This window comes from Mus musculus, chromosome 2 (assembly GCF_000001635.26).
Source record: "Mus musculus strain C57BL/6J chromosome 2, GRCm38.p6 C57BL/6J".
In the NCBI taxonomy this organism is placed as follows: Eukaryota; Metazoa; Chordata; class Mammalia; order Rodentia; family Muridae; genus Mus; species Mus musculus.
The window spans coordinates 76,658,914-76,674,134 of NC_000068.7; the positions used below are offsets into that span (position 1 = coordinate 76,658,914).

A 15,221-nucleotide genomic window follows, 5' to 3' on the forward strand; every position below is an offset into this window, starting at 1 on the left:
TATCGTAAATATTTTCACGTTCCTCCAAGGAATGTCCTGTTAACGTTAATGACTCCATGACAATATGAGACAGCATGAGTTCAGGGGGTGAAGACATTTTGCTAATGTCTCAGCAAAATGGTAAAGGCTGGGACCTTCAGCCTCCCTTAAGTCTGTGAAAAAGAACTCTAAAACTATGGGCTCAAAAATATATAATTTCTCAACTATGCAAAAAAAAATAAGGATGTAATAAGAATTTTATGAGGGGCTTCACGAATCTAAAGGAACAAAGGCAGCTGCATTAATGAAACAGCTTGTCAGAAAGTTATAAAGGCAGGCAGGTTCCTGAGTTCAAGGTCAGCCTGGGACCCTGGGAGTCCAGACACAGGTGTAGTAGAGATGACAATTCAGGGTGGGGTCCCACACAACTAGCCTTAATAGAAGCAGGAAGATCTCTGAGTTCGTTTGCAATGTTAAGAGAAAATGTGTGCTTGCTGTCTTCTAAAAATTAAGAGACCGGGTTCACAGGATACCGATTCATAGGATAATCAAAAGGGAACCTGGAATAAATAACTGAATTGATACGTAAATAAAAAACCTGGGCTTTTGGTCTGCAGGGGATGAGCTAGCCACAAGCAATAGCAGTTCTTTTTTCTTTAGCAAGTTTTCTCTAGCAAGAGCTGAGCCCTCTGGAGGTCTCTGGAGAGTAAAAACAGCCTTTCAAGAATGTCTTCTAAACTACTCAGAGAGCTGACACAGCTCTTTCAGAATGTTTTCTAGCAGCTATTCAGAGAAGACTGTCTGGAGCGAACATAGCTCTTTTATAGTCGTGCCCCCCCCCCCGCCTCCCCCCCCCCCCGCCCGGCTTTCTGATTTTAATCAGAAAACTCAAGAATTACTTTTAGAACTTTTCTAACGATTTCTGGCTTGGTCGAAAGATCCAAGATTTTTTTATAGCAATTTTTCTTCCAAACACCCCCTGTTAAGAACCTGGACCTAGCCAAGGCTGGTCCTTAGCATCCCAGGAGCAGGGGACCAGGAGGTTGCCTAAGGAGGGGTGAACTGGCTCAGGTAGGGGTGGTGTAGAAGCAGGAAGCCCTTTAGGTAACATTTTCCACTCATGAGGTGATGATGTTATTGTCAGTCTTCCTCGTGGATTTTATGAGCTATAACACTGCTTATACAAAACAAAGCTTAATTACAAAATTCAAAGACAAGCACTCTTTCACAAATCTGTTCATTTCTTCCTAACCACTTGGGAATCATTGTATCTTTTTTGTTTGTTTTTGGTTTTTGTTTTTTTTTTTTTTTCAAGACAGGGTTTCTCTGTATAGGCCTGGCTGTCCTGGAACTCACTCTATAGACCAGGCTGGCCTGGAACTCAGAAATTCGCCTACCTCTGCCTCCCAAGTACTGGGATTAAAGGCGTGCACCACCATGCTCGGCTTCGTTGTATCATTTTAAGTAGCACTTTTATATAATTCATATTTGTTCTAAATAGAAGTTTTATGTTTAATCACTTTTTAATTTAACAGTTAAAGTTGACAAATGGGCACCAAGTGGTTTACTTTAGTGCCCTAGGTTTGGTACGAGGAGAAAAAAATGTGTTAATAATTTAATATATTCCTAAATGTTTAATTGTGGTATCAGATGAAAAACACCAAGCTCAGCGTGGGGCTCTGTGCACCTCTAACAGTGTGACTGGCAGTGGTGGTGGGTGGCCGTTCTGTCTAGTAATTTTGCTTTGTAAAATGGGTGCTGTCACTTTAAAGTTAAGGGAAACAGGACAGGGCTTTGTCTTTGGAAACGTTTAGTGGATTTAATATATTTTGTTCTCAGTTTTTCCAGGCTGGGGAAGTAGGATCTTGGTATGTTATCAAAGCTGTTTTCAAAATCTGGGCTAAAGGGACTCACCTGCCTGAACCCCAGGACCAAGGTACATGCCACTATGTGTTTTTCAAATAAGTTTTTGTTTGTTCTTTAGACTTATTTAGTTTATTTCTATATGAGAAACTGTCACTCTCTTCAGACACACCAGAAGAGGGCATCAGATCCCATTACAGATGGTCGTGAGTCACCATGTGGTTGCTGGGAATTGAAATCAGGACCTCTGGCAGAGCAGTCAGTGCTCTTAATCTCTGAGCCCCAGTCCTTCAAATATGTTTTTATCTACTCTCTAAGGCCATCTGAAATTTTCATATACTGTCAACTAATTTATTATCTTTTATTAAAATAATTGTAACAGTTTTTATATTCTAGTTTCAAAATGAGTAACAGTATTCAGTCTAAGGCATAAAGCAATCTTGTAAATACAGAACACAGCACTTGTCATGTATGTAGAATGGGTAGTGACATATTTAAATTATTTAAAAGATAAGTTTTCAGGTACAGGTATTCATTTACTGTAATATGTTTTTTTTTCTTTTAAATACAGTCTCACAGAGTCCAGGCTAGGCTTGAACTCCCTACATCTGCTCACAGGGAGGGTGAGCTCAATGCCTCACTGTCCTGCATCTACCTGGGTTTGGGGATTACAGGTGTTGTGTGTCACCACTCCCAGACTGTATGGTGCTAGGATTGAATTAGGGTTTTCAAGCATGTTATGTGAATGCTATAACTGAGCTACCACCTCTCCAATTGATGCACAGTTAACTCTTAAAAACAAGTTTAGAAATACTTTGTATAAGCTGCCTGTGATGGTTTGTGTATGCTTGGGCCAGGGAATGGCACTTTTAGGAGGTGTGGTCTTGGTTGAGTAGGTGTGTCACAGTGGGCGGGGCTATAATACCCTAGTCCTAGCTGCCTGGAAGTTAGTCTTCCACTAGCAGCCTTCAGATGAAGATGTAGAACTCTAAGCTCTGTCTGCACCATGCCTGCCTGCATGCTGCCATGTTCCCACCTTGATGATAATGGATGGAATCTTTGAACCTATAAGCCAGCTCCAATTAAATGTTGTTCATATAAGAGTTGCCTTGGTCATGGTGTCTGTTCACAGCAGTAAAACCCTAAGACACTGGGTAAAGTAGTACATGCCTGTAATCCTAGTATGCAAGAAGCTGAGGCAGGGGTATTGAGTTTGACACCAGGCTGGGCTGCACAGTGAGTCCAGGTGAGCTTGGGCTGTACAGCAAGGCCCTGTGATAAAAACAAGTGCCTTGTAGGAGAAATGGCAGGTTAGAAAGGACACTCAGATATTCACTTCTACACTCCATGCCCAGTGTCTGAGGGAATAACTGGCAGAAGACTCAGTGATTAAGAAAGCGTTAGAAAGTTAAGAAAAGGCAGGAAAGGTGTTGTCTGCATATGGTGGTGCACACCTTTAATTCCAGCACTTGAGAGGCAGAGTCAAGCAGATCTGTGAGTTTGAGGCCAGTCTGGTTTACAGAGCAAGTTCCAGGACAGCCAGGGCTAAATAAATAAACGTTGTTATATCCATCTTTGGGTGGCTCACAGTGGCTTGTAACTCCAGCTCCAGAAAGTCACAGCCTCTGGCCTTCATAGACACCATTATTCGTGTGTGTGTGTGTATACATGTGCACATGTGTGTGTCACACACATAATAAAATACTTATTTTTTTTGAAAAGTTATATAGTAGACAGGAAGGAAGATAGAAGAGGAATAGCACATTTATAATAATGCTTAAAGAAGCATAGTCTGTGTAGGTGATGAAGTTTGGTTTGGCCAAACTCCCAAGGCCAGAAGCTTGCACCAAAAGAGTGTGAAATTCACACAGTGCTGAAATTCATGATTCAGGTATACACAACTGACATCTTCCTGCATGAACTCCAAAGGCAGATTCTATGCTGATATTTTTCATACCTTACTGTCTATAACATCACGAAATGCATAAATCAAAGAGACTTAAGTTCCTGGTCTCTGAGTAGTTTTAGATACAGGCATTATAAGGGCTATAATATTGAATCATTACATACTTATACTTGCAGTTAACATTGGGGTTGGACAGCACCCATTCTGCATGTTAACATGTGTATTCATCTATCTCCTGAAGGAGGAATGCCAGCTACTGGGATCTGGCCCATTCCCTGGTGCTCCAATCTATGGTCACAGAAAAACAAAACAAAACAAAACAAAACAAAACAAAACAGGAAACACAATAACACCTACCCAAGAGTCAGATTTGCAAAACAGGTTTACATTAATACACCAAAATTATGTTTATTGAAGGAACAAATATCTTCTCACAAGGGAAAACAGGTATAACCACAACATAGAGAACGGTGGTATTTTTTTTAAAGCAAAGTATGTGAGTTACTAACAAATAGAGAAGTAATTATATTTATAGCTCATCATGTTGGTGCACATTGTATTCCTTAGGAGAAATGAAGCCGTCTCCATTGTGGTCATTTTTCTTAAAGATATCTTCCAAAACTGCCTTCTGATATGACTTGTCACGGGGGTTTGCATCTTTTTCAAAGTCCTTCTGTAAGTAAAGCTCTATCTAGAGGCCAGAACACAACATCGTTAATAAAAACACACCACAAATGATATCCAATAACTCTAAGAAATGATTACAGTAATGAATAAGCATGGTAAATGATACAAACATTTTAGATAATTGATCTAATTGTTTATGGGGCAAGGACACTCAAGGACCATGGTTCACAGAGGGAGATCAGAGGACAACTTGTGGGGACTGGTTCTCTCTTTCTACCATGTGGGGGTACCAGGGACTGAACTCAGATCATCAATCAGGCTTGGAGCAAGAGCTATATTCACTAAGAAATTGAGCTGGAGAGACGGCTCAGCGGTTAAGAGCACTGATTGCTCTTCCAGAGGCCCTGAGTTCAATTCCCAGCAACCATATGGTAGCTCACAACCATTTGTAATAAGATCTGATGCCCTCTTCTGGTGTGTCTAAAGACAGCGATGTACTCACAAAAAATAAATAAATACACCTTAAAAAAAGAAAAAAGAAATCTTGCCAGCCCGTAACTATTTTATAAAGATATTTCAAGGTTTGGAAATACTTTAAAAACAGGGTCTCTCTACAAAGGCTTGGCTGTCCTGGAACTCACTATGTAGCCCTGGCTGTCCTGGAACTCATTATGTAGACCAGGCTGGCCTCAAACTCACAGAGATCTGCTTGCTTCTGCCTCCCAAATACTGGTATTAAAGGCATGTGCCAACATGTCTGGCTTGGGATTTTGTTGTTGTTTTGCTTTTAATTTTTGAAGAGAAATAGTTATTCAAATTAGCTGTCCTTGGGGCTATAGATTGGTGGTATTAGCCACACTTAATTTCCACCATAGTCTCTGCTTCAGTTCCTACCTTGTGTTTCCTGCCCTGGGTTCCCTCAATGGACTGTGACCCAGGCTATGTAAGCCAGGTAAGGCCCTTATCCCCAAGTTGTTTTTGGTTGTGGTCTTTATTGCAGCAGTAGAAAGCAAAGTAAGACACCTGGCAAACATGTCTCTCTTCGTGTGGGCTGACTGGGGAGCTGCAAGGATGCTCTATGACCCACTAAGCTCCTACAGGAGGAGATGGAGTTGAGTGGAAAGAAGGCTGGAGAGGGAAATGAAGATGAAGTAAGCGACTGGAGATACAGCTTAGGGGCCCAGTGCATGTGTAGCATGCATGAAGTTCTAGGTCCAGTCCCCAGGTAAAATAATACAGAGAAAAGGCAAAGGCTTATTAGTTAGGGCTGGTGGCTTCTTCCTGTAATTCCAGTACTTGGGGGCAGCAGGAGGATTTTCACAAGTTCAAGACCAACCTATACAACATCGTAAGTTCCAGGGCAGCTTGGGGCTAGAGTGAGGCCTTATCTCAACCCCACAGTCAGAAAGAGGACTGACATATTTAAAATCAGGCCACTACCTGCCTCTTCTAGCCTATGTAGGCAGTAGTTATACACTTTTAACCACCTCTAAACAAAGGAGGCAGCGGCTGAGGCATTCGGCTTCCCAGAAACACTCAGGATGGTAATTCTCAGAAAGGCTCAGAGTGGCCAAGGCTCAGGGCCAGAGCAGACCGCCTGGAGCGCGATGCTGGTATTGTAACGGCAGTTACACGGCTCCTGAGTAGCTTTCTCTCCATGATAGCGATGATAGAGGAGAGTCTGTCATGTGAACTGTCCTGGAGATAGATTCAGGGATGTACGTGCTTAAAATGGTACCCGGGACTAAGAAAGTGTGAAGAATGGGTATCATCATCGCAGATTGTCCATCTATAGGGGATGGCGAGGAACTTGTAGCTCATGCTTACCGACTTCTTAGCCCATCCGGTTCAATCCTTGCTAGCTCCTAATCTCATTTATGTCCCAGTCCAGAAGTGACATGTTTATACAGTACTGTTGGAAAGAGGTCTGTCCCCTAGTGTTCATGCTGGAAGAGCCATGGGTAGCTTGGGATTATTCTTATCCGATTGAGTGATTGACTCATTGACCTGGCAGTACTGGTAATTGAGCCCAGAGCTCACGGATAGTCAGGCAAGCACTCTCTGTAGCCCAGGCTGTCCCTCAAGGTGTTATTCCTTATGTCAAGTTTGGGAGTAACCGAAGCTATAGGCCTGCCTCATAAAGTTAACATTATGACTTTAATGACCTTCCTACATACAGAAAAATGGAAAAGGATATTCTTTTTTTTTCTCAGATTTTTGAGTTTCCAGCAAACAACTCGATCGACTAAAGCCATCAGAGCCAATATTGGAGAAAATCTAAAAATCATGTCAACACAAACGCTGGTGCTAGTGAGAAGTAAGAACGTCTTCAACGCAATCTGAGTTTTAATTGAAAAAATCAAACTGCACACAGCAAGTTTGAATTACCTCAGCTTTGGAGAGTTGCCGGTCATTATCCGTGTCTATTTGCTTAAATGTTTCAATGCTCCTTGGTCCTTTGGTCACAGCATAAAGTTCAATCTCAAACATCAGAGTTGCATTGGGTGGAATCTTGCCTTCTGCTAAGGGTTTAAATTTTAACAGTTTGAGTTATATGAAAGTAGCTTTCAGGTACATACTCCATGGCCGCATTAGTATCAGGGTTATAGACCTTAGAACTGCTTTCAAAATGTTAAACTTTTTAACATCCAAAAAGAAAGAGAGAGAGAGAGAGAGAGAGAGAGAGAGAGAGAGAGAGAGAGAGAGAGAGAGAGAGAAGAAAAAATGAAGGAAAAAGAAAAAGAGGAAGAGAGAAAGAGAAAAAGAAAAAGAAAGAAAAAAGACAGGGAAGTTCAATTTATACCCTTTCCCCCCACATTTTATAAAAACATTTTGGAACTTTTTTCCCCAGTATATTTTAAACCAAGTCAGTTCAAAGGCTCTTCTGAACCAGAGTAAGTTTCCTAATAAGTTAAAATAAACCAAGATCACTTATAAGTATATCTTGATCATCATGTAGCAGATTTATGGTATAGAGAAGAAATGTATGAGCAGAAAACATTCCAAGGTTGGGCTGGTAAGAACTCAGTGGCACTTGCTGCCAAGACTGATGACCTGAGTTCACTACACGGCAGGAGAACTGACTCCCACAAATTGTCCCCTGACTTTCACATACTTTCTAAGGTATATGCTTCACCCCACATAAATAAATAAGTGTAATTAAGAAGAAAAAGAGAGGACTGGAGAGATGGCTCAGCAGTTAAGAGCACTGACTGCTCTTCAAGAGGTCATAGTGGCTCACAACCCTCTGTAATGGGATGCAATGCCCTCTTCTAGTGTCTCTGAAGATGGCTACAATGTACTCATATAAATAATTTAAATAAATAAATCTAAAAAGAAGGAGGAGGAGAAGGAGAAGAAGAAGAAGAAGGAGAAGAAGAAGAAGAAGAAGAAGAAGAAGAAGAAGAAGAAGAAGAAGAAGAAGAAGAAGAAGAAGATCTGCCAAACGACTAACATTTTTTGAAAGTAGCTAAATTTGTCCATCAAAAGAAACAATTTCCTTAATAGTCAAGTAGATGATTCTTGCTAAATAGTACTTACACAGAACTTGCTAATAATACTTACCTAACCCATAAAGGAAAGGGTAGAAATTACAGCCCCAAGCAGTGCACTGTAATTTCCAAAATCAGAACACAGAAAAATCTACCCATCCTCATGTACCTGTCGTCAAAGTCCTGATCTAATGTCCTACAAATTTACCTGGCTTTGAAGGACAGAGGAAATTTGACCATAATGAAGACAGACTAAAAACACAAATTCCTTTTGTTGTTCTGGTGCTGGTGTTGGAAGCAGGGTCTGGCAGACACGTGAGCTTCTACACCACTGAGCTACCCTGAAGCCCAAACTCAACCTTCCCAAGAAAGAAGACCACAGATGCACAGGAAGTTCCAAACAATTCTATTACACACACAGAAAATGTTGCTAATTAGTTTTTTCTACAAAAAAAGATTGAGAGAAAGATGTGCATTGCAGTGGAATTATCTGCATGTATAGAGGTAGATTGGAGAGATGGAGTTACTGTAAAGAGTATATACATACCACAGAGATGGTTAATCAAAGCACTAGAAAGCCACATGCACTTTAAGACATGCGGGGGTGTTCTGGGACATGAGCCAAGGACATTTCGCCAGAGGAAAAGCTTCTTCAAGCATCACCTAAAATGAAGTTATAACTGTTACGCTTTAATAACACCTTAAATTAGCTCATAGAGACCTGTAAAGAACAAGCCAGTCAACATGCTAGAATCCCTGCCCTTACCCCTAACTGAGGAGCATTTGGCAGCCGGTAGGAGGGAGAGTCAGTTTTAAAACGGGCTTTTGGTCCCTGGTAGGCTGACCACATTCCAGTGGATAGCTCCACACCCATGAGGATATGCACAACACAAATTGACTTGGTAGGTGATGTGTGTGTGTGATATGTATGTGTGTGTGATATGTGTATGTGTGTGTGTAATACGTGTATATGTGTGTGTTTGAGTGTGATGTGTGTGTGTGTGTGTGTGACACAAAGTTAGGAGCGGTAGAAAGGTGGAGAGTGAATCTGAGAGGAATTAGTGGGGAGGAGTGAGTGTGGATCTGATCAATATACATTGTGTGTGTGTATATATGAAACTCTCAATTAATAATAATAAATAATAATAATAATATATTTTTTAAAAAGCTTGCACAACCAAGATTTTGCTAAATAACTATGGTGCATATACTACAACTTGTAAAATCATGGACTCTAAGCTGCTGTAATAATGGTAAAGCCAACAGGTAAGTAACTACAATTCTATGTACATACTTTAGGCCTCAGTCTTCATACAAGTAAAATAAAGGTGCTAGTGAGATGAATTGTTTTGATGTTTATTGAAGACTCCTCAAAGTCATTAAGAACTGTCTATCTCCCTGTTAACGGTGGAGTTTGTGTTGACAGTTTAAGTAGCTGGGTAGACACACACACACACACACACACACACACAAAGAGAGAGAGAGAGAGGATATCAGCGTCATATATATGTATATATATATATGTATATACATATGTATGTGTATGCACATACATATATACATACACAAATATAAATACACACACACACATATACACACACAGGGTATCAGGGTCCTATACACACACACACACACACACACACACACACACACACTCAAACACACACACACACTCAAACACACACACACACTCAAACACACACACATACGGACATCAGGGTCCTAAACATACACACACTCATGCACACACAGACACACAGGATATCAGGGACACACACACACACACACACACACACACACACACACACACACACACACACATAATGAACAAATGATGATGCCAGGCTTTTCTGTCCCCTTGATAGTGCAGTGCTGATTAGAGTCAGGCCTTTGCCTGTGCTGGTTTCCTCCCAGTGCTATGAGCTGCTCTGATGAGAGCAAATGATTGGCAGAATCATTGAACGGGAAGCTGTAGATATCTGAAGCCATCTCTTTTATCATGTCACATCTAGGCATCTAGCAGTGGCAAGGGGGATCACCTCTTAAACACTCAGCCAACAGCTTCAAGGATGGTTTACCTCTACAGGATAATGGGGATGTTGCCAAAAGCATGCCTTAAGAACCTGATTGCTATTTACATATTAGCTATTTCAGTTAGGTGGAGTCGGCAAGAGCTTTACACAAGGTGAGCAGGCAAAGGTTCTTCATGCTGCAGCAAAGAAGGTCTCAGTGAAACCAGGAGGGTGCTGCTCATCCCTGCAAGGGCGCCTACTTGCTCCCATAAAATGTCCGTGTGTGTGTGTGTGTGTGTGTGTGTGTGTGTGTGTGTGTATGTGTGTGTATGTGTGTGTGTGTGTTGTGTGTTTTCAGGTTTGCTTTTGTGAAGATTAGTATACATGCAAGTGGCAAACAACAGCAACAAAGAGTGAAACAATTCAACATTTCAGAGAAAAGCCATCTTATTAGTACCCCTCCGGCTTCCTTTCCTGACAATGTCACCAGATAACTACACACCTCCCTACACTAGTCTGTGTAGAAATAGGTGTCTGGGAAGCTCCCCCTTCACCATGAAAACACTTTGCAGACCACGAATAGTGTTTGCTTCTCCCTTCATATTAACATCTGTCTGAAAGCCTGCATGGGTGCTCAGGAAATACTCAGCACAGGAATAGAGCACACAGCTTTATTAATTTTTGTGATTTCACTTCATTCTTTTCACCGGTTACATACTAATTCTCTGTATGGATATCCCGTAGTTTAATTTTCCTACTGATACTCACTAGGTAGTCTCAAGTATTTTGATGCCCAAAAGAAGTTGGCAATTATGGTAGTCAATCTCTGTTGTCAACTTGACTGGATTTGGAATGAACAGAGAAGCCACTGTGCATATCCATAAGGGATTTTGTGTTTAAATAAACTTAATTGAAGAGAGAACACCTGGTCTGCATGTCGACAGTACCTTTTGGCAGCAGCCTGGAGAAAAGGAACTCTGAAAAAGAAAAGTGTTTGCTTTTTGCCTGCTTGCCTTCATGTTGTGCTGGCTTCATTTACCCTTGCTGCTGTCACCATTCTTTGCTGACAGAGTCTGACAGTCTAACTTCCAACATGGACTGGAGTCCAGGAGCTCTAAAAAAATCCTCCAGATCTTGAGGGTTAGTGTGGCACAGCTGAGGCATCTAGCTTTGAAGACCAAGCAGCTTCCAGGTTCTCTCCATTGAGAAGGTAGCCATTGTTGGGCTACCCAGATCACTTCATATAAGCCAATCAATAACCTCCCCTTCTCTATCTATCTATCTATCTATCTATCTATCTATCTATCTATCTATCTATCTATCTATCAATATATTCTACTGGTTCTCTTTCTCTTGAGAACCCTAACTAACACAGCAATAAATCTTCTTTTACGCTTTGGTGTATGGTCCTAAAATTCAAAATTATTAAGTCAGAAGATAAGGGTACAATTACTTCTGATAAAACTCTTGGTCAAATGACTTCCTTCCCCATCGATCATATAAGAAATGGCCCATTTCCCCATGTCTCTGTCAGTATTCTCGTCCTCGCTAGTGGGATAAGCAAAAAATGATACCTTGTTTGTGTTCTAATTTTGCTCCAATTATGGATATAATTAAGCGTTCCATTAGAATCAAAGACAATTTGTGTTTTATTAGTTTATGAACTTAGCTTACTTCTAGGGCTAGATCACCTACCCACCAGTTAATCATATTTCCCCAACTTTCTGCAGGTTCACATATCTTCTTGCTCTAGGATCTATTTAAAAGTAGGCACAACTCTGAAACTTATTTTTTCTGCATCTGAAGGATTCTCCTGAGTTGGGGGAAGAACGACTCACCGCTCAGAGGTACCATCCTTCTATCCTGAAATTGTTCCTGACTCCCAAGTTTTAACAACTTAACCTGGCTGCTTACTAATGATCTTTACTGGAAGCACATATGTAATACTAAAACCAAAAATGTCCAAGGGAGCTTATGGAATATACAGTCATCCTAAACACTGTGTCTATGCAGAGGATGAGAGTCTGGCTGGAGGTTGGTACTCCAATGCTGTCTTGTTTTCTTTAGACATGAAACGAAAGGTATAGGATGAATTAAATATAACAAGAATTTGTTAAACAAGTTTCTGTGATGATTTCTTCTGTAACTTTTTAAAATTGACAAAACACACCTAATTTAAAATTTACTTTTTTGTTGTTTTTTTTTTTGTTTGTTTTTCGAGACAGGGTTTTTCTGTATAGCCCTGGCTGTCCTGGAACTCACTTTGTAGACCAGGCTGGCCTCGAACTCAGAAATCTGCCTGCCTCTGCCTCCCAAGGGCTGGGATTAAAGGCGTGCGCCACCACTGCCCAGCAAAATTTACTTCCTTGACTATTTTTAAATAAGTATAAAGTACAATTGTGTTACAGTGCAATCTACATCTAGAACTCTTATCTTGATCACTGAAACACTATGCTATTCAACATCTCTCCTTTAGTCCCAGGTAACCACCCTCTGCTTTTGTGTCTGCTGGCTTGACTATTATAGATACTTCATATAATTGCAATCCTACAGTATTGATATTTTTTTGTGTCTGGCGTCTTTCACTTAGCGGATTAGTCTTTAAGGTTCATCTACACTGTAGCATGAGTCAGAATTTCACTCTTTTGAAAGCCTATGTAATATTTCACTGTGTGCCCTATACCCATTGTTTTATTTGCTCTCCCATCTCTGGACTCTTGGGTTTCTTCCACATCTTGCTTCTTGTGGACTGTGCTGTTACTGAGAACATAGATATGCAAATATCTCTTTGAGACTTACTTCCATTTTTAAAGAATATACAGATTTGTTTTGATTTTTTTTATAAACGACTTATCTTTTTTAAAGCTACTAAAAGATACAGCAAAAAAAAAAACCCACAACTTACCGTAGCCTTCTTTTCCATATGCAAACGAAGGCGGTATAATCACCTTTCTCTTTTCCCCAGGGCACATGTCCATCATAGCAATGTCCAGCCCCTTTATGACATGTCCGACACCAAGAACAAACCATTTGGGGTGGCCTTCATCTTGTGTCCGGCTATGAGAAACCATACTTAGTGTGTAAGTAAGACCATCTCATAAAGGAAACTTAAATACAGCTCAGGCACTTGTTACTTAAGACTGGAATCTCTTTCCCCACATTGCACCCTTCAGAACTCTGTCCTTTGCGAATTGTTTGGATCAAACTTCCCCATAAATTGGCAGAGCATATCATTGGAAAACATTCTGATTTCTGATTTTTGCCGTCCTTACAAAAACTACTCAATGGTTCACTTTTAAAAATGGGTCTCCTGCCTCTAACTAGCTGGATGGCTTGAACAAAATGACTCATTTACCTTCTCTGGGTTTGTTTCCCAAACCAAAGGGGCAGGCTGAGCCCTAAATTTCATTTTAAGAACGACTGAAAAATAGCATCCTGTCAAATTTCTCTTCTACGTTGGAAGAATAAGTTTTCCTCTAAATTGGAAAGAATTGCTAGACTGGAAAGATTGGCCTGTCTTTGAGGGGAAACAGTACAGCTAAACAGACTGCATTCAGTCAGACCGGACTAGGGAACAGAGAGAATGGATGTGATAACCAGAGTTTTAGAAAATGACCCACAAAGTCCAGAAGGAAACGCGGTAGCTTTCTTATACACTCTGTTTGGAATCAGACTTCAGCTCTGGGTAAGGAGAAAGTGTGAATATCTTTTCAAGAAGCCTCTAGATTTAGTTTTCCGGGTTCCAAGGACAGTGGTGGTGGTCAGTGCTCTGCCTGACGTAGTGAGTCTGCAGTCAGTTTACTGCGCTTACATTTCAAATAACTAAAAACATTCAGTTTTGTTTAGGGAATGTCTTCTAATCTAAATCGGCATGAAGGCTTAATTTACTGTTAAAAAACAAAACCAAAAAACCTTAAAACAAAACAACCAGTTAGGCTCTGGCTGCTGCTGCTGGTGGTAGTGGGCAAGATGTGGTCTATCAACTGAACTTGAACTGGACGGAGCATCTCCTACCTGCAGTAGAATTTGGAGCCGTCTTTAGCCAAGTAGCCATCGTAATGGGCATTTAGCAAGTCTCCTTTCCTGCTTGTTTTGGAGCAGTTTTCTGGACGGTGCAAAACTTCTATTTTCACTTCCTCAGTGCTTTCTTCTTTTGTTTGTCCCTGAGCATCGGAACAACACCACAGGCTAAGGAAAACTGCTAGTCTGAATAGGAGATTCATGTTTCCCAAAGCAGCACTCCCAGGCCCAGTGTAAGCCCCACAGAGTGTCAGCAGGCTGATCAGACTGAATTGGGACGCGTGGCAGGCATTGTCCTACGTCACAAAGGTCCAAGGCGGGGCTACGAGAGGCCCCGCCCCCTCTCGCACCAGCAAATCGCCGCCGGTTGGAGTGTGTCTTGGCCGTTGGGTGCTCCGGTTGGCTGTACTCTGGCTAGAATAGCACCGCACACCCTGTCCGCAGGTTTCTTTCGCCTGCAGTAGTCAGACTTGCGTTTCCTGAAATAAAACTGGCATTATGGTGGTCGTTTCTAGGCACTTAGGAGATGCTGCAAAATTTTATGGGCTCCACTTGATGCCCTGATCTTGCCTCTCCAACACTGCCTCTGCTAACGGATTGCTTGAATGGCTTGGTTTTAAATTTTTAAATGCTACACTGACCCATTTGGCCATAGAAAAAGAATAGATAGCTGTAGGATCCTAAATACAGTATTTTTAAAATATTAAAATGTTGGGCCAAGAAATTGATACAAAATGCAAACAGGTCACGGTGGGATATTCTAGTCGTTATTCTTTCTAATCACAGGCTTCTAAGGCCCCTACGGACTTGACAGGCACAGTGGATGCAGACATTTTTGGAAGAATAGGTTCTTGACAATATAGGTTGGCTGCTCTTCTCTGGATATTTGTGGAAGTCCTTGAAGGATATTTTTGGAGGGGGGGATATGGTAGTTGGAGTACTGCGAAAAAAGACTCCAGGCCATGTCTACCGCATGCAGCCAGGAGACTCTCAGAACACACAGTGGAGTGTCTCCAGGGCTTCAGCAGCCCATGCCCGGCATTGCAAAAGATAACTTGTGTTTCTGTCCCTAACCTCTTGAGGCCGCCCTTGAGGTGAAGGCCTTTAGCAGAGAAAAGCTTTTTTTTTTTTTTTTTCTCCCATGAGAATTCATTCACATCAGACAGGAAAACTGACTATTGAACATTTTGTTCCAATTTCACAGCTGGCTAATAGACAACAGAGATTAGTCCAGTCTCTTGATATATCCCCCTTATCCTTTTAGTATGATAAACCTTTCAAACAACACAAAACTCGAATTTTATGGTAAGTGTCAGATGCCCT

The 15,221-nt window shown here is 41.2% G+C and overlaps 1 protein-coding gene across 3 annotated transcripts; it reads right to left on the reverse strand.

Moving 5' to 3' along the window:
* Nucleotides 1-4,120: 4,120 nt before the first annotated feature.
* On the reverse strand, nucleotides 4,121-14,185 carry Fkbp7 (FK506 binding protein 7). Of its 3 annotated transcripts, NM_001355080.1 has the most exons (5): nucleotides 13,893-14,185; nucleotides 12,784-12,935; nucleotides 8,414-8,529; nucleotides 6,764-6,897; nucleotides 4,121-4,439 (listed from the first exon to the last, which is right to left on the reverse strand). In NM_001355080.1, exons 3-5 carry the CDS (start codon nucleotides 8,448-8,450, stop codon nucleotides 4,278-4,280), a joined length of 333 nt encoding a protein of 110 aa, NP_001342009.1. In that variant the 5' UTR covers nucleotides 8,451-8,529; nucleotides 12,784-12,935; nucleotides 13,893-14,185; the 3' UTR covers nucleotides 4,121-4,277. The 3 variants fall into 3 exon arrangements, with proteins under 3 accessions (NP_001342009.1, NP_001342008.1, NP_034352.1); NM_001355079.1 differs by lacking the exon at nucleotides 8,414-8,529 and having other exon boundaries at nucleotides 6,764-6,894; NM_010222.2 differs by lacking the exon at nucleotides 8,414-8,529.
* Between the last annotated feature and the right edge of the window lie 1,036 nt (nucleotides 14,186-15,221).